At 41.2% G+C, this 25,983-nt stretch overlaps 3 protein-coding genes across 9 annotated transcripts; 2 read left to right on the forward strand and 1 right to left on the reverse strand.

Moving 5' to 3' along the window:
- Positions 1–86: 86 nt before the first annotated feature.
- ANKRD37 (ankyrin repeat domain 37) lies at positions 87–2,993 on the forward strand. Of its 2 annotated transcripts, XM_086747040.1 has the most exons (5): positions 88–349; positions 696–848; positions 1,552–1,643; positions 2,176–2,405; positions 2,742–2,993. In XM_086747040.1, the coding sequence occupies exons 1-5, from the start codon at positions 323–325 to the stop codon at positions 2,753–2,755; spliced, it is 516 nt and encodes a 171-aa protein (XP_086603166.1). In that variant the 5' UTR covers positions 88–322; the 3' UTR covers positions 2,756–2,993. The 2 variants fall into 2 exon arrangements, with proteins under 2 accessions (XP_086603165.1, XP_086603166.1); XM_086747039.1 differs by having other exon boundaries at positions 87–349; positions 2,176–2,993.
- On the reverse strand, positions 2,847–17,195 carry UFSP2 (UFM1 specific peptidase 2). Of its 6 annotated transcripts, none has more exons than XM_086747034.1 (12): positions 17,131–17,195; positions 14,620–14,698; positions 12,955–13,135; positions 12,810–12,876; positions 12,316–12,473; positions 11,313–11,505; positions 10,111–10,257; positions 9,498–9,662; positions 8,146–8,270; positions 5,836–5,912; positions 4,323–4,447; positions 2,847–3,607 (listed from the first exon to the last, which is right to left on the reverse strand). In XM_086747034.1, exons 2-12 carry the CDS (start codon positions 14,681–14,683, stop codon positions 3,521–3,523), a joined length of 1,389 nt encoding a protein of 462 aa, XP_086603160.1. In that variant the 5' UTR covers positions 14,684–14,698; positions 17,131–17,195; the 3' UTR covers positions 2,847–3,520. The 6 variants fall into 6 exon arrangements, 4 of the variants coding, with proteins under 4 accessions (XP_086603160.1, XP_086603161.1, XP_086603162.1 ...); XM_086747035.1 differs by lacking the exon at positions 2,847–3,607 and adding an exon at positions 3,783–4,031; XR_015258455.1 differs by lacking the exon at positions 2,847–3,607 and adding an exon at positions 6,687–7,142 and having other exon boundaries at positions 4,388–4,447.
- A 2,807-nt stretch (positions 17,196–20,002) lies between these two features.
- On the forward strand, positions 20,003–25,024 carry CFAP96 (cilia and flagella associated protein 96). The gene is made up of 7 exons (XM_086747671.1): positions 20,003–20,099; positions 20,920–21,139; positions 22,445–22,582; positions 22,671–22,746; positions 23,213–23,395; positions 23,913–24,085; positions 24,976–25,024. The coding sequence occupies exons 1-7, from the start codon at positions 20,003–20,005 to the stop codon at positions 25,022–25,024; spliced, it is 936 nt and encodes a 311-aa protein (XP_086603797.1).
- The last annotated feature ends 959 nt before the right edge of the window (positions 25,025–25,983 follow it).

Consider the following 25,983-nt stretch of genomic DNA (forward strand, 5'->3'; position numbering starts at 1 on the left):
CCGGCCGCGCCCCGCGCCCCGCTCCCCGGGGGGGGGGAAACCGCGCGCCCCTCCCGCCCTTCGCTGCCCCGCCGAGCGCGAGGGTGTGAGGGACGTGCCGCCTCGCCCCGCGCGCCATGGCCGCCACCGCCCCCCCCGCCCGCCGGTCTGCGCGCGAGCGCGGCTGTCGGTGCGCGGGCGGCTCCCGCCCAACGGCTGCGGGCGGGGGCGGGGTGGGGGCTCCGTCTCTGCCAGGGCTGGCGGGGCCTGGCGGGCAGGGGCGGCTTCTGGCCCGCCACCCCCGGAGCCGTGAGAGGCAGGCCGGCGCTGCAGAAGGGAGGCAATGCTGATGCGGGATGGCTGCTCGGAGGTGAGAGCTGGGGAAGGTCGGTCTGCGCATTCTGCCTCACCGGGAGCCCAGCTACCTAACTGCATGAACTGCAGCCTGCCTGGAGTTGCTGCTGGGTATCTTGGGGCGCTGCCGATCTCGATCGGCGTTTCTGGTTCTGGGATTAAAAGCCGCTAAAGTGCTTGGACTGGTTTGTTTTTTTTTAAAAAAAAGGGCAGTCTCAGCGAATAGAAAGGTCCGACGATTTGCGAGGCAGTGTTTTCCGCTATGATGCAGCGTTCTTACACTCGTCCTGGCTCGGCTGGCTCAGACTGGCAATAACATTGTGCCCTTTTTTTTTTTTTTTCCTTAATCTTCTTTATTTCAGTCTGGTAGTTTCAGCGATCTGTTTGAGGCAGGAAGCGGAGTGAACGCACCTGCGGATGCCTTTGGTCAGTCTCCAGCTCACCTGGCCGCCGGCGGCGGTGAAGCTTTTTTCCTGCTTTGGCAACTGCAGACGGGAGCCGATTTGAACCAACAGGTAAAAATGTAGACGTTTTGTTTCTCCTACTTCCAGTCTGGCATGTCAGGAAATCAAATTTATATTAATTATGTATTTTTATTTATCTTAAGAGAGGTTTTATGTACACAGTTTTATTGCATGAAGTATCTGGGGTTGCTTATTTCAGAGTAGCTTTATGCAAGCATGAACCAGAAATCCTATCTTTCTTGCATTAGTGATTTCATTTGCCACATATAATGCAATTTTCATACTTACAGTGCTGCATGCAGATGTCAAAAAAACCCATCTTTTACACAAATGAGTATTCCTTTTTCCTCTGAATTTTTGCCCCTACTTCCAGTAAACATAGATTCTTCCTCTAGCTGCAAAGTTTAATGAGCTTATACCTCTGAGCTGGTTAGCAGCAAGCAATCCCTGAACAGTGCTGAAAAGTGGTGTTAATCAGTGTACAGAGTGTATTCTGGGTAAACAATCAAAGATAAAGGTTAAACTATGAGTATTACATGGGACGGTATTTCTGCTTTGCTGTGATGAATATACTAAACATCTAATGGCAGTTACTGAGTACACATTACTAGCTATTGTCCCTTAATCTCTCTCTCAGCTCACAACAAACTGTTATAGAGAGTAACGCTCCATAAACAGTCATGTTGGAGAACAAGATAGCTTCATCCTGTTCCCCTTCCTTCAGATGACTGCTATATGCAAATTGTGCTTTTAGGATTGCCTTGGGGAAGCCCCGATTCACAAAGCAGCAAAAGTTGGGAGTTTGGAATGTCTTGCGCTCCTTGTTGCTGGCGATGCCAAAATTGAGTAAGTTGAGGTTCATTCAGTTATTTCAGTAAGTGTCAAATGATACGTGTATTTTACTTTTTCTTGTTCAGAGTGTGCATGCTAAGACTAAATGTTGCGTGACTATTGTCGTAAGAGCAGTATTTGAAACTGCCATAAACACTAAAGTAGCACAGAGTATATGTGCTCTTTAGTTCCATGTCAAAGACCTCAATAGCAACTGCTAAGAGAATATTCCCGATTTTAAGTTCTGCGTGCTGGTTTTCCATTCTGACTAATGTTGTGCTCACCTTCCTCTTCCCAGATACACTAAGCCAGTCACAGTCCAGTGACAAATTTATTTCACAATAATTACCCCATGTTGCATTTAATACCAGCCCTGCGTATGAGTAGAGCCCCATGCCATCCCTGACGAGCCTTCTTGGTATTGATTCTCTGTACTTATTTTTATCCTTCTGTCTAAAGTTACCACTTAATTAACCTTAATCAGGGCTTGCTTATAATATACATATTCCCATTTAACAGAATGGTTATTGTCAATTCTGTGTTTCAGCTTGTGCAACAACAGTGGACAAACAGCGGCAGACCTCGCACTGGCTTATGGTTTTCTGGAATGTGCCAAGTTCCTCACAACAATTCAGCACACTCAGACAATGAAACTGAGCGGACAGTCCTGCTACTCACCAAGTGACAACTGCGGCTTGCTGGGAGAGGATCCAGCTGCACAGAAACAAGAAAGTGAAACTGGCAGATCCATAAGCAGGAAGAGGAGAAGATCAGATGGTGTGTACTACCATTGGCTTTCTACAGTTTAGATTTTTGGTTTTTGATGCTTTTGGTATTTAAGTAAGCAAATTTGGCGTTAGATAGCAGTTGTATTTAGAAGCCTCCTCGTAAGGATCAACTTGCATAGGTATTTATGGTCTTGTCAAAAATGGACAGTGTATGGGGAATGCCACTAAAAAGGCCACTTTAACGGGGCAGGAAGAAAGCATAGGTACTTTTACTGATGTACTGACGGAGTAGCTCACAAAGATCAGCATCTTTACCAACACCATAGGTGCATCCGACTCTTTTGATGGCATTACATAAACTTGTTTTTTTTTGTTCATGTGACAGATCCTGTCTTCTAGCTGACAAAAGACAGCTTATAATCCCCAAATGAAATCAAGAAGAATCCTGCGTCTGAAGAAACGTGACTGGACTATGCACTGAGCAGCCAGATGGATGCTAGGACATTGTCTCCTTCCGAGAAGGAGGAAAGCTGGTTTATTTTTACTTCTTACAGAAGGCTGTTGGTTGTTGATTTGTTCCCCCCCTGCCCTAAACAGCTGTATTGATACAGCTATAAATAAAAGAGCATAGAACAATTATTGCTCTCACATTTTTTTCTGTGTACATATGAGAACAAAGTTTATACAATTCAGTAAATATAGCCATTTTTCTCCCACTCCTCTTCCTAAAATGTTGTTATCACCAGTAGCAGCAGCAAATGATGCCTTTGAATAGATTCATAGTGCACAACACAGCTGGGTATATGGATTCTGAAAGGTAGAGGACAGTTAATTTTTCAGCAAGGAAGAATTTTATAAAGTAAAAGGATTGGGCATTTAATCTGTAAAGATTTTAGCAAAACAAATAATACTATATAAAAAATAAAGTTGTCCTAGCCAAAAGTATTAGTTACCTAATAAATGTATTTGTAAGAAATACAGTTCACAGCAGATAATTCTTTTTAGATGTTTCATTTAAAAAAAAATAATTTAAATTACTCGAGTGACATTTCTATTTCAACTAGGTTTTCATTGACTTTAAGTATTATTTTGATAAATAACAAGACCGTTACATCTAGATCAGCTAGTATTCCGGCTTAGCGTGTTCCAGCATAAGAGTGGAATCTAAATAGCTTTTGGTCGTTGAGGTAGGCACAGGTTGTAATAGGCATCCTTGTTCCAAAACTCCGGGCCCTTCCATCCACACCAGCCCTTTCAAAAAAAAAAAAAAAAAAAAACAAACAAACAAAAAAACCCACAAACAAACAAACAAAAAAAAAACCAAAAAAACCCACACATTAATGGAAGACACTTCCCAGAGTCTCTCTCCCCACCTTTCCTCCCTATCCCAGCTCAGTTCCTATAGAGTATCATCTTTTTTTTTTTTTCTTCCTCCCCCTCCACTTCCCACTACACCTTCTGCTACAGGGAGACCAATATTCTTCTGAAACTATCATTCTCACAGTTTCCATTCCTCTTGTCTTGAAGAATCCTTGCCTTCTTTGGTAATAGTTGATATCTCAGAGCCAAACAGAGCTCTTTGTACCGGGAAGGTGTGCTGTTTATCATGATTTAGCAGAAAAAGTCTAACAAAGCTCCGACGTTTGCAGAGTACCACATAATTTTATGAGGTGTTCTGGAAGAAGACAGCCACAAAGAGTCTGCCTCAGTTCCTCCCCTCACCTCCACTTTTGATGAGGAAAGTGAGTTCTGCATGGATTTTATCCTCCTGGACCATATATACAGGTTAACTGGGATGAGCGCTTCCTCCATACGGAATGGAGAAGCTATACAACAGCCAATTTGTATTTGGCTGTACATTATTTGTTTAATGTCAAAATATATATGTATATACACATATATGTGTGTGTATATATATATATATATATATATATATGTGTGTGTGTGTGTGTGTATCAAGCCTCACCTTTTCCAACACAACGTGCAGATCTTCTCCTCCGGTGTAATGTGGGTCTAGAATCAAGTATTTGATGTGCCCTGTAATCTCATTCCAAACCACTCCTAATATTGTGTGAGCCAAAACACCTCCACCTAAAATAGGAGGAACACAAATTGCTAAAAATTTTTCACTGAGATTGGCTCAATGCACAAGCCTAAAACAAAAGTACATCAACACTATTAACAGATTAGCTTGGTTATTAAAATTATTCTGAAGCTGTCCTACATAAGATTTTTCATGTTATTAAACAACGTATCTTTACTACAACTAGGGAAGATCACTTATTTTACTTTACTTACTACAACTAATGAATCTACTTTCCAAATTTCTTCCATGTCAGCAAGGTGGGTTGAATCTTCAGCACATCCATCAGATGAAGTCAAGACTATTTCAAACATCTGTTTTGCTCACTTTGTCTTTAAAGAAACTTAACTGTAGAAAAGGAATCTGTAAAACTTCCTGGTTGTAAAAGGACTAAAATTAGAACAGAAATCAGAATTTCTGGATAAGGGTTATCTGCTATTTTCTCCTAAGTTCTATCAATGGATGTTAGGGGCAGAGTAGTAATTTCTGATCCCCCTTTCTTTAGCCTACAAACAGGGAAAGGGTATATTTTGATGAGCTGGCCATGGGTTGACTCTTGCATGTTTATTTCAGATAGCATGAGGAGTTCACGTCCTCAGGATACTGTTAATGACTCCACAGAACAGACAGGAATTGCAAAAAACCCAAAAGAACACAAGCAAAAAAAAACCTCCCCAAAAGCCAACCTGCATCTCTCCAACAACAACAAAAATTAAACCAATCTAGAAGAAAGCATTACAGGGAAAGACAAGGTACAGACTAAAAGATTTTTCAATATAGGATTCTAAATTCTTGAAATTCAGACAACAAGGCTACTGAAAGGCCAAGACATTTCATACCAAGATCTGGACTTCTAGCATCTCTAATTTGAGAGAAAAACACTATCTTTACGGAGGGCAAATACAGACTGCAAAAATTGCTAAAATTAAAATTTTATTAAAGCTGAAAATGACATTTTCAATGGTCTTAATTTTTTAAACCACAGCTGTCTTGGAAATAGTTTAATTAAAGTTATACAGTGTTCTTATAAATGGCATTTCTTATGTTACCAACATTTCAGATTATTAAAACTAGCCTTTAAAAGAATTTCAATAATACTATTATCTTCAAAGCAAGATAAACACTACTCCCCTGTGATGGGAAATTTTGGGGAACTGTATGAACTTCTGCTCCAGGTTTAATACTGAGCTTGGGAGAAATACTGAGTAAAAAGATACCAGCCAGACTAAATTGTATTGCTTTCCTGGCTCCCTTGGGAAAAAAAATGTAATTTTTAATTCATCTAGAGTTTTGATTAACTCTTGTACAGTAAACTGAATGAGTTCTAACTGAAATGAAATTCTGCACTGGGAGGCCGCACACTTTCATTGGCATTCTTCAATACTTGAGCACTTACCAATCATAACTGGAGTTCCCTCTGTCTTGAAGTGATTAGCAAGCTCTCTTCCCTGCAACGCTAGTTCAGAACCCTGGCTAGGTAAGAAAAACAATAGATTTGTCATCCTCACTGGTCTTGGTTCTCTAATCATCCATTATACTCGTGAACTGCATAGCTAACTGATTAAAAAGCGGCTTAGAGTTTTTCTCAAAGAGAAGTTTTTTAATGCAACTTACAGATTCTGGTTGGACCAATGAATCTGCTACTGTAAGCCTAGTTGCCACTGGAGCACCTGGAGTCACCCAGCTTCTGTAACGCGTCTGCAACTTGTCCCCCACTGTGGGGACAGCTGGTAAGCCCCACTGGCTTCCTCCAAGTGGCTGAAAAGCAGACTGGCTACATCTGTCAGCAAGGGGAGTCTGAAGTAAGAGACTTCATCAGAAACATAACAAAAATAAGGTGGTGATAAAGGTGTTTATAATGACATCCCTTAAGATAGGGTTCCACTGTCATTGCACAAGCAATTGCAATACTCATACCTAAGTTAGCTTTAAAAATAAAATCTCAAATAACATTATTAACCTGTTCAAAGCCACACTGAACTTAGCTTTGTTATAATCTTCCTGCTTTCCTTTTCAACTGTGGGGACCAGGCACAGACAAAAGAAGTCTACATTGGAACAGAAAGGCACACACGCAACATATGCATGTAATCCAGGATTCAGAGCTGAAGACACGTCTGACTGAGACTCATATTCCCCTTAGAATACTGGCAGTATGCTCCCAAAAGCGGTGACAGAAGCTAGGCAGGGAAATTAGTACAGATATTTTTAATATCTTGTCTTTGTATTTCTTCATACAGTAGCTAACCTTTTGAAAAGCCAAAAAAAGCTTGTGTGCCTGCTTCTCAAGTTCCTGGAGCGATAGATTAAATGCAGATGGAATACAAAACTGGAACTCTGGGAAACTACGCATTTACAATAATGGATTCAGTGCTAGTGTTGCTGGTGCAGCTGTGAAGTCTTATTTCCATAGAGACTCAGAGGTGCTAGCTGGAAATAAGCCCAAGACAAAAATGCTATCCACTGCTAGTGACCAGCTGAAAAAGCTGCATGACATTTCTTCTTCTCAGCATGGTTGTAATATTGGCTTTTCATAATCCTGAAGAACACTGGTGCTCGCTTGTAGCAGTACTATGAGCAATTCTACCCACTTCACAAAGGAATCTGTTCTGTATTCTTATGTGCAGGAATAAAAACCTTCACACTGGCAGGGCTTGTCACAGCTGCTCTAAAATAACAGGTTGATCACATGCAAATATAAGCTCTGGAACAAAAAAAGATTAAAATTGGCTGTATAAAGCTTTATAAATATTGAAGAACTGAACTATTTTCCTACCATTAAGAATCACCATGGTTACACACTCTTCTAGCATATCTACAGTAGAATTTACTCTAAATAAATGCTAACTCATGAGTAGTATTTTTTTTTAATTAGAATTTTCATACACACTAAGCTAGTATATATTCTTTATTTCACTATTGTATTTATCACAAGATGTTCAGGGATTTGTTAGTCTGCTTAGTGCTGCCTAAATGACAGCAATCCAGTAATTTTGCTTCTGATAAATGCTGAACATTACTCTTTTCCTCCCAAATACATTTAATGCAATTACAGAATGGTTAGAGTTGTAAGGGATCTTTAAAGATCATCTACTCCCAATCCCCCTGCCCTGGGCAAGGACACCTTCCACCAGTCCAGGTTACTCAAAGCTCCATCCAGCCTGCCCTTGAACACTTCCAGGGATGGGGCATCCAGAACTTCTTTATTGTGTATAAAAGCATCAGATTGTCAGAATGGAAACAAATCCCTCGTTTTATCTGTCACACAAACCCAGAAGAGAGAATACTATTTCCAGGTTGCTCAGCAATTTGCCTCAATCCTGAACTGATAGGCTAGCTCTGTGGATGAAGTAATAATTTACTGTCAGTGCACATCCAGTTCATTATGACTGCCAGACTGTGCGCCTGCTTCAAAAATTATGCTTGTGGTGCATATGAATTCCACATGGTGGCTGAATTCCATATCTGTTTGCATATCATTAAGCAATTAATAGCAACTGCAAACAAACCCCAAGCCCACAAGAAATTTAGCAAGACCTTCATTTGTAAGCACCAAAGGCAGGAATGCAGGGTTTAAGAACAAGGAACCCTTAAAAGATTTATCTCTTTTATCCCTATTATCCCATGTGGTGCAATGATAATTAGCATTTTAAGGCATTCAGTCTCTTTAACAATTATTGAGCTATTAAACAGATATTGATTCTTACCTGACAAATAATATTTTTGATGTTATTCCAAAAAGCTGATTCAACACAAGCTGTACCTCAATCGAACCAATCCATTGCCGTGACCCAACGAATGCTGCAGGCTTGTCTCCAGCATCAACCAGTGCCTTTGCAGCATCATAATGAAGAAAAACATGTGTCAACAACATGTTTTGGAAACATGATTTGAACAGTAATATGGAACAGTGCCTATAAGGACAGAATATAACCCCAGGTCCACAGGCAGACTTCAAGCTGCGATGGTGAGCACTGAGCTGTCTAATATTGGAATGCATAATTTATGTACTGCAGAATCCACTTCAGAGATCGAAGTACCTGGATTCCCGTTCAAATAATCTCAGAAAAGGATCCATAAAACAGTGCTCTGAGGAAGAGGCCACTGAAACATACCAAAGGCTGTTGTTTGTTCTAAACTCTTCTCCATTTTGAGGCTTCCATGTGACATGCAGCATTTGAGAGCTGCCAGTTCTGCTAAAGGTACCAAGCCCAGAAAGTCTCCTGAAGGCTACTGCCCTCTTCTAGATGTCTAAAAATACTTCAGGAGCGTATGGACTTTGGTTACTTTTAGGTTTAGGTGTGGACCGAGAAGTTTCAGGAAATGCAGTTTTAACTTTAGTGCTTGCATCCCTGTAAAGTATGATTCAGTCCATCAAGCAACTTTCATCAAACTTTGCTAAAAATGTTCAGTAAAAGAAAACACACAGAACTATTTTTAGAAGACTGAAGATAATTGCAGTATTTTTTGCTAGGCATACAATATTAGCTACCCAAGTCTACAGTTTTTCTTCAGTGCATTAACAAACATATTCAGGTATGCACTCAAATTCACAATATAAAAAGAAGCAAAGGACAGTTCAAAAAAAGAGGAAAAGCCCAATACTCTCAAAGGCAAACTTGCAAAAGAAAGCAGTAAATCAGTGCATAGCATCTGGGGACTAATCCAGCTGAAGACAAAAGTCAGTTTTAAAACTGATTTTAGTATGACACACTGGGTTCTTTGTTTTCCTTCACTTGCCAAGTCAGTGATAATGTCATAACCTGAGCTTTTAATAGAACATTAATCCAAGGAAATATTCAGAAGACTATTTTAATGAGTTTTATTTGTACAGATAGTGTCACCCAACACTGAAAAACATTTGGAGACAGATCTCCTGTAAGAAAACTCGTTAAAAATAGTAATTCAGAAGTACTATAGTTCAATTTAAGAGATTTATTAAAAATACCACACAAATCAGAAGTCTAAAATACAAGAGTTTGATATTTTAAAAATAATCTATATGAACTTTTCTAGACAAACATGCATAGAATAATTAATCTGCTTAAATGTTCTGTACCTGTTGAATTTGCTTGTGTGTTGGTATAGGTGTATCAATGTAACCTTGGTGCTTGAACCAAGAACAGATTGTCTGCAAAGACCTATAGGCACAGCCCCAACCACTGTCATCGAACCGATCCTGCATATAGTGGTGATAACTGTACACACCATGTACCAAATAAACCTGCACAGAAAGAGATAATACAAGTGAATCTGATCATACTTGCTTCAGTTTTCAGAAAAGTCATATGACTTGTCACTTGCACTGCGAAGTCTTTCAGTTAGGAACTGCAGATCTTTGGAAGAGTTGAAGGGTTGCTATTCACATGATTACTCCTCTTTTTTGTCTTCTAAACGTCTCCATTCATAGTTTTAGTTTCTTGTCCTTGTTCTGAGGAACTTTCAAAATACATGCTAAAATCTGTACATACTTTTCCAAGAAAATGAAACTTCTTTGGGACAAATACAGCTAAAGCAATGCCATTTTGTGCAGAGAAGCCCTTTTGCTTAAAAAGCCAAGTCTGTTACTTCACTCTCTCTCATCTATACAATATTAACTGTCATTTCTTTTAACAACAAATCTCAAGAAAAATAAAAAAGACGTTCTTATAAATGTTTCTACTTGAACTTACCATACCAGATTCTGTACCAGGTGCATTAAGATGTAAATGTGGATTTCTGAGATATCCATCTTTATATGGTTCATCTGGAAAATGGTAAGCATTTGCTCTCTTGAAATACGGTCTGTCACAAGGCAGATTGAATAACTCATGTAATTCCTACATGCAAGTGAGAATAAAAATAAAGAGCACCATTCAAATTTTGGATGACGAGAAACACCACATTGTAAGTAACTAGAGACGCAAACAATGTTAAAAGCATAGTTTAGTAAATTTAGTTAAGCAGATTTTAATATATTACTATTCAGTGTGTACATTTACTATTAGATCTCACCTCTCAAAAGGAAGCTCATGCTGGCTTACCTCCTATCCAGAGGGGCCACTATTTTGTGTAGTCCTGTTACATAGCGCCTGCCACTGAAGCGCCATTCAAGATATCATGAGTGATTGGTGTCTTATGAAAGTATGGTAAAATACACCATAACAGAAAAGGTTTACAGTTTTTTCCATGTAGTAGTGTAGATATACACACTCTGAATTATAATATTAACTAATATTGAAGACGTACTAGAACCACATACTGAGACAAAGTTAAGTTATGAGCTTATGGTTTAAGCAGATTCAGTCTATTTTTAAATCTCTTAAGCGCTGTTTGCAACACAGCAGCCACATTTAAAGAGATGTATTGTCTTACTTCAGAGAGCTTAAGAGTGAAAGGAATTATGAGATCATCTAGGATAATAGGTGTAACACAGGTAATACATTTTACGCAGATGACCCAACACTGAACTCAACTACATTAGCTAAAGTAACACTTAGCAATCAGTGGATAAAAGTGAACAGAAGACAGAGAGCAGGAAATCCTTAATGTGTCACGAGTGCCTGAGACCTCTGCAAACGCAAGGAACAGATCAGGTTTTATATACCCAGTAATGCTTCAAATGGAAGAAAACAGAAAATCCCCATGGCTTTTACACCTCAAAGGTAGCAAAAGATTCTTTCCCTATGCTCAGTGTAACAACTTATAATAAATCAAGCATCCACATTCAGTATACTGCTTCTGTTATAATAAAAGTGAATCGAAGAAGAGCAGTATCTATTAGTATTTATTCTATCCTGGCTAAATGAAAAGCTTTCCCACTGCTTCAGTTACAATAATAACAAAAAAAAAGAAAATCGTTAAAATCAAGTTTTGTTACTATTTGCTGCTTTACCTTTCTATAACTTTCCAGCTGATCATCTGAAATACCTGTAGGATAGGAGATTGTTACAAGGTCTTTTTTTCCTGGTAACACGAAATGAAATTGTTCTGGTACCACAATTGATGTTCCCTTCATATATTTCATGATACATCTTTCCATGTCAGTTAATTGCTTATAAATTGCTTTCACCAGGAGATTTTGTACCCTGCAAAGCGTAAGGGAGAATATTTAAGAAGTAGAACAGTGATGGTGGACCATTTCCTCTCATAGTTCTGATAGTTATACAATACTGACATACGTATTTGCACCCGTTCTGATTAACTTACTACTTCTATGATTCCATTCCCACAGAGAAAGACAGAACCTCACCATGCTTTACTCAAAGCATATCTGCACACAGAAACTACTCCCTAGCGATTCAGCTCTCCAATGTGCAGGTACCCTGATCTTGTATCAGAAGCATTTATGATCATTTGCAGAAATAAAAGTTACATATATGACTACATGGGTTGTTTTTTTTTTTTTTTTTTCCACATTTTATCCACTCCATTTAGCATTCTTCAGAGTCAAAGCCTATGGAAAAAATGCAAGAAACACACACAGAGGAAGATTCTAACGTTTTCCACCTTCACTTACCCAGCTACAGCCCCTAATGTAGTACTGAGATTACAAAGACTCCCCAAAATATAGTCCAACTCTCACTCACAGACTTCAGGAAAGTGTTCTAAAAATTCTTTGACTTTCTCAATTTGTTGCTAAGCAATGGTCATGAGTTATCAAATCTATCAGACATTGACAAACTGAAATTTTTTTGCAGCTAGCGAACTGAATGTATCTCAAGATTATTAAAGCTAACGGCTGTCTACTGGAGCTTTTATTATTCACACAATTAAATTTAATTACAAAAATAGTATATGCTACTTCATTAAACTGATTAACAACACAGCTTTACTTAATTATTTCAAGAAAAAGCAGAAATAAAGCTGAAAAATCACAAGTTCAGGATAACACTTACTTTCCCCATGTTTCTTCTGGAGAAACAGATACAACAACATCGACAGGTAATGTCATATTTACATAGTGGTGTTCCTTATTTTCCCTTTCAATGACTGGAGCCAAAGCAGGTAATGAAGACGTCATTTCCAACATGAGGTCTATATTGACTACCTGCTGCTGCAGAGAATAAAGACACCAATAGTACGTCCCCAACAGCACATGCACCACAAAGGCAAAAGTAAGACTGCAGATATTTGGTATCAAACTCAGTAAATACTTAGGTTAAAAAAAAAAAAAACAAAACCCAACTAGTAATACTAAAGACAAACTTCTACGTGCTGATCTACTATAGATGGATCTCTGCATTCACACAGAGTCTCAATGATTTTAAAAGGATTCTATTAAGTAATGTCAATGTCCGTTTGTATACAGAAGAGCCTAGGCAGGGAAGATTTAAAGATGTTTAAATGACAGGCTGTCTGATATAATTTATTAGTGTGGTGACACACATACCGTATCTTGTAACTTTTTATCCTTTTTTTTGCCAAGCTTTCGTTTGGTCTCATCATCTTGATCAAATCTGAAGCATCAACAGAAAGAGAAATTTCTGTAATATGAAATTAATCTATTAAAAAAAGAAAAAATAAAATATACTCACTGTATAAATCTTCTTATCTCCTTACAAGCAGAATCATCAGTCAGCTCTGGAACAGTGTTCATACCATTGTTAGGCCACACATAGACTGAACTGTGGCAAATTCTTAATACGAGAACATCTGAGGACAGTTTGTTGGCAAGATCCCTGAAAACATATCCTAATGCCTTTTTTGTTGATGCCTCTGAAACACAATAAGGATACAATTAGCCTAGAAAACTTTCTCACTTTTGTTATGGGTGCTAGGCATACATTAAAAAAAAAAAAAAGTTTTGACTTGGAATAAATAAGTGCTGTTATGATCAGAAAAACAGCTATGTAAACAAGAAAAGAGATAAGATTTCACTTAGCAGGTCTGCCTCAAACATTTACATTTCTATCTGACTGAACAGAAGTCTACTGTTTCTCTCAGGTGCTGTCAAATACGAAGATCTGAACAAATTACAGAAGAATAACCTACACTGTAGTAGATTCTCACACCAATAACTCTTAACCAAGCCTATAGCTGCAAACGAACTTCTACGTACAGATAAACTTCTACATATTGTTATAGTTAGTCTTTTGAGTAAATCCTGGAAAGATTCAGTCCAAGTCACGTGTTTCTGACTTCGTATCATTTTCCAGAAATACAAACCAAAAGCATACTAAATTTTTGGAAAAGCAAGGCCTACACTCCAGTAACAGACCAAATTTTGGCCAACGTAAACCTGTAACTGTAAGCCATGCTCTGGTTAGCCTGAAACTTTATTATCAGTACAGACAGTTGTCTTTCAGAGCTTGACTTGATTTTTTTTAAGTTTCAGCCACTCCTTACAACCTGAACCAATACTGGATACGACAGAGCAACTTTTGCACATTACCAGCATCATTTTCCTCACTGAGGAGATTAAAACCCATTACTTAGAATGCAACAAGTTATACAAAGTCTAACAAAGCAGAATTGTATGTCTTTAATGTATTAACTGAGATTTGGCCACTGTTAGTTGACTTTTGCACTAGAAGTCTGTAAAAACTACAGTATTGGAAAAATCAAAACTCCAAAAGAAAAACTTCACTGCCTTCAAAAGGAGTGGTCTGCCACTTGTGTACAGAATGTCACACTACTGTAAGAATGCAGCACTAGAGGAGCCTCTTAACGCCCAGTGGTCCGGTCCCTTGTCATCACATGGAACTAAAGTAGCCAATCCCGCCTCCATTCAATAGAGTAACTAGTCAGTTGTTCATCTTCTCTATTCCTCTAGAAAGACTGGACCACAATCTCAAAACTGTATTATTAATATAATCCTGTAATAACCAACTTCATTGTCATTAAGTTATTCCCTGTTTGCTTAGAATGTCTGGGTCAACTTTGGGATCAGTTTTCAGTTTGAATCCAATACCATATCCATAAGTAGGAAAAACAAGAAAAAAAACAAAACAAAACAAACCACCTAGAAGTGGCAATTTAAACTTTACTTCAAATTAAAATAAAAAACATATGATGGAAAAAGACTGTTAAGAAAATTAATAGAGATAAAATTAACATTTTTTGTACTTAATCTTTATGGGTTTAGGAAGAAGCACTTAACATCTGGTGAAATGGCAAGAAAATAAACATCATAACTAGTTAATTAATAAAAGGTTATTTATATAAATGTTAAGAAACCTATTATACTCTTGCAGACACACCATCAGTAGTTGCTAGCTGAAATGCAAGATCCAAGCCCCCTCTTATTCTGAAGAGTATATCCATAGCTTCTAGAATGACCTACAGAGAAAAAGATGCAATGAAAACGAAGAGCTATTTCAATATACTTTCTCTCAAGTTACAAATGACTGGTATTATACCACAGCGTGCAAGCACATCGTTAATTACTGCAGCTGCTCGGGGTACAAAAAGCCAGCAAGTGAAGAGGGAAGTGAGTGGCACAGTAGCATGCAGCTGACGGAGCCAGTACCTCAATTACATGAGTACAGCTACAAACACAGTCCTTAAAACACATTTTCTACCTAAACAAGAAAGTCTTCATTCTATACTTTCAGCATTTAGAAATATTTTTGGTAAAATGTCATTGTTTCAATCCCAATGTCACATTCCCCATCTTATGGGTCTTCTTCTAGTTCAAGTAAGCCAAGGATTGTTCTGAGCACTAGAGCAGAAAGGTAACGAAGCACATCTGTAAGCGTGCATTCATCTTGGTTAGGAAATCACAGCTTCAGGGAAAGAAGGGGGAGTGGGGGGAGGGGAAGAGAGAGAAGGGGGACATGACACACAACAAGCCAGGTCGGTTTTCACATTTGACAGAAGAGCTGCTCACGCCAGCACAGAGACCACCCAGCTGTTTCTCTCCCCTTCCAAAGTCACTGCTCTGCGTCCCCACAACTGCTCATTGCAGACATTTTAACATGAACTTCATCAGAGAACTCATCCAGATGGAAAATTACCCTTTAACTGAGAGAAGACTTCTTCAGCAAGATCAGCTCCCAGTCAAGTTCAATTTACCGCTACAAAACCAGTTGTGCCAGTACAGAGAAGAAAAGCGACAGCCCAGAAGAGCGTGGATATAGCTCAATCTAACAGTTCACAAAAAGAAATGCTTCACAGCCTTAATTGCTCTAAAAACCCACCAAATACCTGTAAAAATAATTACACTAAGGTCCTTTGGTAAGACTTACCCCGCAACTGTTTGCTTACAAAGTATGGGAAACTTCCAGGTGCAACGCTACCATTATTTGTGAAATAAGAGAATCAAAACAGAGGACTAATTTTCTTTCCATTGAAGTATTCTAAGCAGAAATATATAAAAAGATTTCTATGCTCAATGATAAAATAAGCATCTACACTTTCAGCTCCGCACGAAGGATTTCCAGGTTTCCGTGATTCTGAAATGGCAATGTTGACTCTAAGAAACAAAATAGGGAAGATTGCAACGTCTAAATGTTTTGGTTCCTGAAGCGTAATCCTGAACTACTTGAGATAACAGTTGTCTACGTTAAAAAGGTCTTGGGAGCATGAGATTGTGGGATCCCCAAGTGCCAGCACGTGGAAAAAAGCGTGCCTGGGTTGATGCACAACGTGTTTTTTGTTTGAATTATTACACCGCAAGAAGAACGTTGCCGAGTGTGAGAGAAGGGCATAGGGTTTTTCCTTTTTTACTTAAGCCAATATTTTGTAACTTTGTAGATAATGCATAAGGCTTTGTTTAAGTTGTAAAATGTATTTGGTAGGTTTGTTTAAGTTATGAAAACGTATTTGGCAAGATTCACTCTTGTCCTAGTAGTTTAACACGACCAAAGGTTTCACCTGCCCGACAGGGCTGCAAGGTTATAAGGAGGACATTTGCCAGTTGAGCAAGCAAAAGGCGGGAAACTGGGTTGGGGACTGACAACCGTCAACAACTCTAAATATGGGATTGGCCGCCTAGATGCCTTTAGCCAATTAACACCTGCACAACAGCATGTGACATGCTCTTAGCCAATCAGCACCTGTCGCGAACGGTGTAGGTAACCAATAGAATATAGATTGTGAGCTCCAAAAAAGGAGACAGGCAAGGCGGGGAGGCCGGGAGAGGTTATAAATACCGTAACTGTGAACGAAGAAGGGGCGCCACTGCCATGAGAGGCACCGGACGCAGTCGACGCGTTAATAAAACTTTGCTCCGGCGGCTTTGTCCTCTGCAAGTTTTTCAGGGTGAGTCGTTATTTCTCACACGAGTGAAAAGCGGAGTTTTGCAAACGGAGTAAGGGAAGATGTGGCCCTTCGACACCGCCTCGTCACGGTTGGCGAGGTCTCCCGACAAATCGCCGAGAAAAGCCCACGCAGGCCGAGACCCCCGGGGCCCCACAGGCGGCAGGGAAAGGCTGCCGCAAGGGGCGCGTGGCGCCGCTGCCCCCTCACACGCGGAGCTGCCCAGGGGGACCGGACACCTACCCCCGGGAGCCCAAAAGCCGCAGCGGAGTAGCCCTCCAAGCCCGCCCCGCTCACCACCAGACCGGGCAGCGCCGCAGACCGCTCCCCCAAGGCCGTTTAGGGGATGCGGTGGGGGGAACGGCCGGGGAGGCCTCCAGGGCAAGCCCCCGGCCCCGCCGCTCGCCCAGCCCGAGCCCCGCCCCCCCCCGCCCCCGCCAACTCTCCGCTGAGGCCGCACTCGCCCCCCACCCGCGGGGTTCCCGGGGCAGGGCGGGGCCGATCGGACTCACCACGTCTGTCAGCGCCGCGGCGGGGGCGGGGGCCGGGCCAGGCCCGGCCGCACGGAGCACGCGCGCTTTCGCTCGGAGGGGGCGGTGCCGCGCGAGCTGGAAGCAGAAAGGGTCGGCGGGAGCCACGTGGCGGAGGGGGCGTGCTCTTACGGCTTCCATCGCTTTGGGCCGTACCAATGCAGGGAGCCGGGGGGGGGAGATAAATCGGATTTGCCCGCTCCGACTGTTAGACTTTCCCGCCTCCTGGGCAACCGCCACTGAGAGCGAGTCGCGGCCCCGGGAGCTCCACGCAGCCGAACCGGCTCCTGCTCCCGTCGGCGGTGGGCTCAGGCGGGTGAGAGACCGGCTTTAGCGAGTGGGTGCTGCTCGGTTCCCTCGAGACTCACCGGGCGGCCGTGCCCTGCGGTGCTGCCACACTTTGTGCTGCGTCGGCAGCACCAGGACACCGAGCAGAGCTTTCTTTAGCTTGGGCAAACATAGCTTTACCTAATCCAGTCTATGTGGTGTCAGCGCTCAGTGGCAAAACTCTGGTGTTTCCTCACCTTTCCTACACGTTCCCTGGGAGAGGCTCCAGAATCGTGCTTTCCCACTGACTGCTACTTCAGGGCTAGGTTCGTCTGCCTCCTTACATCTCAGTCGTATCGAACCGCTGAGGTAAAAAAATCCTTCCCCTTAATCCCTTGAGCAATGATCTTTGCTTTACACTGTAGAATTTAATTCCAGGCCTGTTTGTTTTTGACAAATTACTGTTATCCTCCTTATCTGTAATGCAAACTAGCCTCGGAACAGCGAACCATGCAGCTTATTTCCAAGGGTCAGTTTTCTGTCATCTCTTCTTCAATGCTCTCTTGTCCCCTGCCCTTTGGTTCCTCACCCAACGTCTAGATCTACCAATAATCAAAGAACAGCACTGAGTTTACCAGATGAAGTGATGGTGCATTTTACACTGTGTGAACCTCCACATGTTGCAACAAAAAATTGTTTCAGATCGCTTAAAACTTCTGCATGCTCTCCATCCTGTGTGCTAAATATAAGCAAAGTGGCAGTAGCCCTTCCATCATACACAGTGTTCCAACATACTATTTTTTTTATAATGAAATATATAAGATCTGTATTAGTAGATGTATTTCCAGGGCTGTGCTGCTGCTGCTTTTCTAGTCTGCACCCATACGCCAGATCAAGCTGACGCATGATGTGAATCTCTCAGAGTTTTCTCCAGCCTGAGTTATTTTCATTCCCATCTTCCATCTCCCCTTTGCCCCCAGAGTTAGTAACAAGCTGGGACCTGATCTGCACTGTCTTTCCTCTGCATTCCACCCTAATGTCTTAACTTCCCTGCTCCCTTTCAAGCTGTACGGACACAGATACTTGAGCTATTTCTTTGCACATCCTCCATGTTTTGGGTCATTCCTAGATTTCACGACTTTGAAGAAATAGCTTTCCTAACATATTAACCAATCTCCTCTCCCTCGACTTCCATTCCTGGTGAACTGCCCGTCTGTTGTCATCTTCCTCCTCCTCAAGTGTTCCTCCAGCTGATTCCGATTCCCATCTCTACTGGTTTTCACTCTGGGAATCGGATCCCTGGTCATCCTAGTGCTGAGCCTGCTCTCTGTTGAAGCCCTTGGGTTCCTTACACCGGTTGACTAGGCGTTTTCCTTAGTTCTGTCAGGCTCCAATGAGGGTGATGCTGAGGAAAAAGTAACATTTCCTGTCAACTATTTGCATGAAGACCAAGAAGCAATTGGAGATGTTTACCATGACCAGGTCTTGGATTGGGTAGATGGCTTCCAAAATTCCAGTTTTATCCCAGATTTGTCCATACACTCACCTTCTGTACCCTTATTAGGAAGTGAGTGAAAACCCTTGCTAGAGATAAGCCACAGGATGAAGGAGGAGGCTGCGCGGCACGGTTTCTTACTAGCTGTTAATGCCACCTGTCTTGATTTTGGCAGGTATGGAGTTACGAGTTACGAGTTGTTGCTGATGAGACCAAGGACGCTGTCCATCTTTCCAGATCTTGCTAATGTGCTGGTGCAGGAAGCTGGGAAGGATATAGACAGAATATTTGACCCAAACTGGCCAAAGAGAGTATTCCATGCCATAAACGTAGTGCTCAGTATATAAGTAGAGGTTGCTTGGGATGGGAGCATCGTTCACTGGCATCACTCTCTCTGGCATCCCTTGCTGGTTCCCTTTCGCTCCTTTGCTTACTTCTTGGTTTCTGACTGCTGCTTGGGACAGCCTGTATGGGTCATTGGAACACTAGGTGATGAGAAATTGTGCATTGTTCATTTTGTGTATTTTAGTATGTTTTTATTCTGTTATTATTGTCATTTTCCTTTGCTATCCTAGAAAACTGTATTTATTTCAACCTATGAGTTTTCCTTTCTTCCCAGTTCTCTTCCCCCATTTTGCTGGGGAGAGGGACAGTGCATGAGAAACTGTGTGGTGATTCAGGCTAAACCACAACACCACCACAACCTCTTGTCTCAGCACTCTGAATATACCTGTTATAAATTTTGACCCAAACGATGTACACTCAGGAAGAGTTGCTGCACCAGCTGTATTCCAAATGCATTTGATTTTCTCTCTCTGCTTGTGTTTTGAATATGTTTAAGGGAGGAGATATAACGGTATCTCAATCCCACATAGAGCCTCTGTCCTCCAAGCACCAAAGCTGTCAGTCATATTGTAGATGGCTTTCTTCAGGTTACATTTATTGGTAATATTTTTAATCCAAACATCTTGCATTTTACTTAAGTAAACTTTTTGTTTACAGGTGTGGAGTGCCTCTCGACTTTTTCAGTGGAAAAAGAAGCAAGGATACTTGAAGCCTTTTAGGGCAGTGCCTGGTCACACAGATCCAGCCATGCCTGTGGAAGGGAAAAGTGATATGGAGAGGATTGGCCTCTTCAGGGAAATGGATTATGTTTCCATTGGAGATAAATATGTGTCCCACTATATGCGTACGTACATGGAATTGTCATCAGTATTTGGTGATGGGGACCACCTCTAGTTTCCATCTACTGCAGAAGTCCTGTTTTCTAATGTAGTGTTCTTTTTGTTAGAGGGAACTGCTGTTTCCTGCGTATTCTTTGCAGGCAAATTCTTTTTAAATTAGTGTTGCAGATGTGTTTCTGATCCGATCTGACTGACACGCGTGAGATTCCTCATCCTGTCTTTTTCAAGAATGTTCGCCTTTACTTGTGGTTTAATGGCAATACTCTTTGAGAAAGGCAGTTTTTGGAATTAATGAGGTTCCAGAGGTCTACCCTCAGTAGCTGCTTTGAAGCGATAATGCAAAATAATCGTGGCTTCTCAATGGAGACACTTGTGCTGTGGTGTTGTGTCAGTGGTGAACGTGTCCACCAGAGCCCGGGGGATACGCTTGTACCCCATCAAGCTGCTGGGGATTCAAAACGCAACTGGAGGCACTTAAGCTATTCTGCCTGGTCTGGAGTGAGTGAGAGAGGGGATGCTCCTGCAAAGTGCTGCTGGTGGTACAGAAACAGGCATCGTCTCTAGCTCTGCATTGTGGTCTGGAGTAAGCCATCTCTCTCCCTTTCCTGGAAAGCAAGGGCAGGGGTTAGAAAACTGGAACTCGGTGCTGTGAATACTTTCTCATGGCGCTGTCTTTCAGACAGACCCATTTACAAGCAGGATTTACAAGTTAAGTGCTGTGTAGCACATTCTTTGAGCCACCCAGATCCAGCCCTTAGTTTTTTGATGCAGACTAAGAGAAGCACTAAGAGTGACCAGTTCTTGACAGCACTTTCTTTTTTAAAGGTCCTTTTAACGAAGCTGCAGGCAAGAACAGGCAGATGTTACCTGGGGGGACCAAAACACTGTCGGCTCTGCAGGCTGGTTATTTTGAGTCTCATTTTGTGAGGATTTTTGATGGGGAAGCCTACGCAGACCCTGTTCAGCTAAGGAGACGCTATAGGTTGGCAGAGTCAAAGAAAAATTTGGGCCCAGCATTCCGTCCCAGTAACGGAGAGAACTTGCTGTAAGTGCTGTTAAATCGTTCTAAATTGACCTTTTTTTTTCTTTTCTGTGCGCTAAAGATGGTTTCCACAGATTCTTATAAACGCCATAATGAGAGTACAGTACTGTTGTTCTGTCAAATGTAGTGTTGGTCCGTTGAGCGAAGCATGTTGAGCAGCGACACAGAGTAGGCTGAACAGAGGTAGAAATCAGGTCCTGATGCTTGCTCTTAACTCCGTTTTTTTTTTCTTTTTTTTTCTGTAAACAGCTCTCTTAAACCCTTCAGCTTTTAGCTTACAGTCTCATAGTTATATTTAGTCCTAGCTTTCTCCAAGCTTTGCTTTTGGAAAGTTAGGAGAGTCACCTCTTGTTTATTTTATAGACCTATCTTTTGGGATGCAAGGATTAGCTATGTTCAGCTGTATGTTACAGGAACACCTCAGCTTGTAATAGGCATGTAAGATATGGTGCGGAGGCTTTCTGTTGGATACACGTGTGCTCACGGCGTGAGCTCCATGTTCACACCTTTCTTTCAGCTCCAACTTGACTTCATAGCCCAAAGTATTTCTAAGGCTTTAGCTGTTAGAAACACCTAGGCACTTATTTCGAGTCCCTGTCGGTCAGTGAGAGTCCTGTTCCCTCACATTCTGGGTTCTGAGTCCAGCAGTGGGTGTCTTGCTTGCCACAAAGAGCTGCTAGCGTGCTCTCCTCCATGTACAGCCTCCACAAATGCACTCGCTGGCTGTGGGTGCACCAGCTCGTGCCCTTATTCTTGTGGTAGGACTTCTGAATTCCTGTTATTTTGTTCGGGGCATACAAAAAGCCTACACACAGCAGTGACCTGGAAGGAGTATGAAATAAAGCACTTAAGGGCTAGGAGAGAGCAAGATAAACGTTTATCCATTTGCCCTTTTTTTTCCCTAGATATGGGTTGATGAAGTCCCTGACTCAAGGGAGGGCAATGAACAGGCAGGTTAGCGTTCTGTGCAAAGATGACCAATGCTATCTGGGCATCCTCTTCCTGTCCGTCTTCATTCACGGCCCTTTTAAGGAGGAACGCATTGAGAGGCTTTACTCTCTCCCCACCAGAACTGCAGACAGTACAGGCAAGGCAGGTTACCTCAGCAGGTTGTCTCAGCCGCTCTCTTGCTGTTTCTTCTGTGCGCGGAATGGCTGCAGCAGTAGATCCACGCAGAGTGGTTGCGATCTGGTTTGGTATGTGACTCTTGAGATGTACATGTTGTACCCTAGATGATAAGCACACTAGATCTGGAAAGCCTGCAGTATTTGCAAAGCATTAATGAATGTGTTGGTGTGCTCTGTTTAGATGTGGACTTGGCAGCTATTACGGAACCATAGGAGGGTCGTATGCGTACTTCAGTCCACAAATGAAAGACAGAGAAAGAGTCGTTCCTCCTGGAAAGAATTTTTATACTAATCCCGGAAAGAAAGGAAGTGCATATGGGTAACTTGACGATATTGCTTCTGGCAGAGTATTTTATTAAATGTTTCTGGAGTTTTGGGCACCTAAGTAATTTGTTTTGTTCTTCCAGTTACGCAAACCTTACCATAGGTGAACGATACCCGCATGAACCTGATGGGTATGAACTCGAAAGAATAAATGCAAAGGTAAAACTGTTTGTCCTTATTCTGTGGGAGGGTTATGCCCACTTATTACAATTTACGTGAACTTTTTGTTCCCAGTGGTGTTTCCTTTAGCTGGAAATCACTACTGTTTCTTTACGCAGTGCAGGGATGGAAACCAATACACGACCGTCCTGTGTAAGAAAGATTTAGGAATTGTTCATTGATGACGTTTTCTTTGAGACATTTTCCTACCATGCGTTCACGTTGATTGTGGGGCTTCCTGGTCAGTGAATCTAATGTTCCTTCATAGGTCTTGGAGGTCTTTTCCAACCTTAATGATTCTATGATACAGGGCGGGTATGCAAACTACCTTGATCATCAAACAAGAGTAAAGAAAGTTTGGATGAACATTCTCCAAGACTGAATTTAAGTGCTTTCCATTTTTCTCTTAGGGTGACCTACAGTACAAATGCTGAAGCTTGATTCTTTCAACTGATTTGTTTTGCAGAAAGCGCAAGAGGAACATAAACGGTTGGTCAAAGGAGGGCCTTTCAAGTTAAATCTGTATCCCCAGCAGTACTTTGACAGGAATCCCTACTTTAGTGACAAAGTTTTGCCACCTCTGAAGAAAACACCTCCAGTGAAGCCAGTGGTGGTACCACCTTTCAAACCAAGTTCTCCTGCTAAAAAGGTCAGTTTGTCCTACAGGTACTGGAGACCACAGATACATAGCATATTGTTAACTGACTGCCCAGACCACAAAAAGATACCAAGCAGAGGGTTATGCAATAGAAGTCAGTAAGACTAGATTACTGTAGCAAGTGAAATGCTCTGCTAGTTGGCACTCCGTCAGTCACTCCTCTCATTTCTGAAGCTGCAAATTCCTCTGGGCCTAGCGAGACAAAGATCTAACAGGGCATTTTAGCGAGTTATGTTTTTACTTTTTCTGTCACATTGGTAGGATCCTTTCCTTAAATTCCAGACTTAGGAAAGAACATTTGAAACTAAGAATTGATCCAAATAACGGCTAAAGATTTCCCTAAAGGTTCCATTGCAAATTTAAGGAACACACTTTTTCTTTGGGTTCTTTTTTGCATACTATGACGCAGTCTACTATTCAGTATTCTTCCTTGCTTTTGCATGAAAACTCTTGTAATTAACTCAGTTATATTGTAGATTGGCACTTGGAAAAGCTCTTTTTCTTCCAGCCAGGGGGCATGAAAGGAGGCACATTTGATCCTTACCCAAGCCACTCCGCTGACCCCTATGTAATTAAAAAATCTAAGGCTGAGGCCAGCACTAAAGAACAACAGATTTTTCGTCCTCCTCCTGGGCCAAAAAGCAGACCTGTTACAAGCATAATAACTTTAAATGCCACAAGGTAAGCTCCTTTCATTTGAGTTCATGTGTCAGGTATGCTGTCTCCCAGAAGTCACTAGCACAGCTGTTTATTCCTGTCTACAATACCGGAAGAAAGGAAGGAACAAACTTTTAACAGAAGGAGAAGAAACGTATGAGGAACTGGGCTTTCAGAATTTATTCCTACTCTCTTCTGTCAATTCAGGTTACCTTATAAGGCTCTGCGTATCATGGAGACCTTCAAAATCATGCTATACAGATGTCGCTGAAAAAATACCATTTTAAATTCTTTTCTGACTGGATAAATGTCCAAAGACTAGGAATGTTCCTGTTGAAACCAAAGTCTGGTTTTGTTTTCTGTTATGTTTAAGGACCAAACTTGGCTCCCTCTGCCGGCACACATAATATTAGGTAACCATGAAGCTTTTGGAACAATGGCACTCAGACTGGATTCCTGACTACCAACACGTCACTGTGCAATGTTAGAGGAGATTAATAGTATGCAATGTATGCCTCTAGGTAGCCAAGCACATAACTCTTTAATTTTTATCTTGCTAGGCTAAAAGCCTTCTGTTGAAACAAATCTATGTTCTGGTTTTGGCTCTGTTGTAATTCAAGCAGAAAATGAAGACTGCGGTCGTTAGAGTTCTTTAGAGAAATACTTTCAAATGCAGGTGTCTAAGATTGCATGTAGAACAGTTAAGTGTATTATTTTACGAACTCCGTCAGTAACATGAATATTTTTCTCTCACTCAACTCTGTTGAAATAAATATGACTTAATGTGCTTCAAGGCATGAAATGTGATTACGGGACTGGGTGTAGCACAGATTTTCATCTTTAGAAAAAGTCTTGTAATTTGTACAGTGATATTTGACAATGCTCTAAGAAGTTTCTCTTCATTAACGTTTCAGATCATTAAATGTAAAGAACTACAAGACTGCACAGCTGACATTCTGCTAGGTGCAGGAGCTACACTTTTTAGACCGTAAGCTGCCAAGAAAGCAAATAAAAATGTGAAAAGTGGAATTCAAGTATACAGGGCAATTGGATCTTTCTATGTACTGGCAATGCAATATTTGGTTTCAACATATAAAGCTATAGTAAGTAATTTAAGGTCATTCATTCCTTAAGTCCAAGGCTGTTTTTGTATGTAAGTTGTCATCTTATTGCTGAAGTGGACTTTTGAAATGTACTTTTAGAGAAGGTACTTCCTCATGAGCAATTTGGGTTGCCAATTGACTCTGTACTGCAGTGGCAGAAAGTGCCTCTGTGTTAAAGTGAGGATCAGTGTATGTATCAAGCAAGCGAGTGACATGTGTCCCCCAGTGAAACCAAGGCCATTGGTTGCCTTTAGTAGAATTACGACTTGTGCTTTACTTCAACTAGTATTTTGTGTAAGAACTGTGGTAAAAATACGTCATTTTTAGTTTGGATGACCTTCTCAAAATGACCAGTAGCAAGCATTGTTCAGAACCAGACTGCAAGCAGGCTGTGAGGAAGGGAGGAGCCATCTCTATTTACCAGCCTCTATTTACCACTCTTGCTCGATTTGCTGACGTGTGTATTCCCCAAGAGCAGCTTAATTTCACTTTGTGTACATGGAAGGTTCCTAACAAATCTGATCTGTCTTTCAAATCAGCTTCTTCTCAGATGGAACTGTGATCCTAAAAGTACACCTTACCTCCATGTTAATAATGTCTGTCAGGTTTTTCAAGGTGATCCAAAAAAATTTGTTCATGTAAATCATAGGTAATTTATGATAAAAATTAAAAAAAAAATACACCAGCATTTATTTACCCGAATGATTATGTAAGGGCAAAATACCTTTATTCATTTTTATGAAAGATTTATTCTATGACTGTAAAATATTCATGAAATGATATTCTTGCTGCTGTTCAAAGGATAATTGTTTGTTAAAG

This window comes from Chlamydotis macqueenii, chromosome 4 (assembly GCF_036417535.1).
Source record: "Chlamydotis macqueenii isolate bChlMac1 chromosome 4, bChlMac1.mat, whole genome shotgun sequence".
Taxonomy (NCBI): Eukaryota; Metazoa; Chordata; class Aves; order Otidiformes; family Otididae; genus Chlamydotis; species Chlamydotis macqueenii.

Bases quoted from the DNA above. Each gene is read 5' to 3' on its own strand.
- UFSP2 (XM_086747034.1), bottom strand. From the start codon at position 14,683: ATGGATATACTCTTCAGAATAAGAGGGGGCTTGGATCTTGCATTTCAG. The intron at 10,258-11,312 runs GTAAAGCAGCAA...ACTTGCATGTAG, and splicing joins AGCTGGAAAGTTATAGAAAG to GAATTACATGAGTTATTCAA. The intron at 3,608-4,322 runs GTGAGGCTTGAT...TTTTTTTGAAAG, and splicing joins TGCACGTTGTGTTGGAAAAG to GGCTGGTGTGGATGGAAGGG.
- CFAP96 (XM_086747671.1), top strand. From the start codon at position 20,003: ATGCCTGTGGAAGGGAAAAGTGATATGGAGAGGATTGGCCTCTTCAGG. The intron at 21,140-22,444 runs GTAAGTGCTGTT...TGCTCTGTTTAG, and splicing joins AGTAACGGAGAGAACTTGCT to ATGTGGACTTGGCAGCTATT. The intron at 22,747-23,212 runs GTAAAACTGTTT...TTTGTTTTGCAG, and splicing joins TCGAAAGAATAAATGCAAAG to AAAGCGCAAGAGGAACATAA.
- ANKRD37 (XM_086747039.1), top strand. From the start codon at position 323: ATGCTGATGCGGGATGGCTGCTCGGAG. The intron at 350-695 runs GTGAGAGCTGGG...TCTTTATTTCAG, and splicing joins TGCGGGATGGCTGCTCGGAG to TCTGGTAGTTTCAGCGATCT. The intron at 1,644-2,175 runs GTAAGTTGAGGT...TCTGTGTTTCAG, and splicing joins GCTGGCGATGCCAAAATTGA to CTTGTGCAACAACAGTGGAC.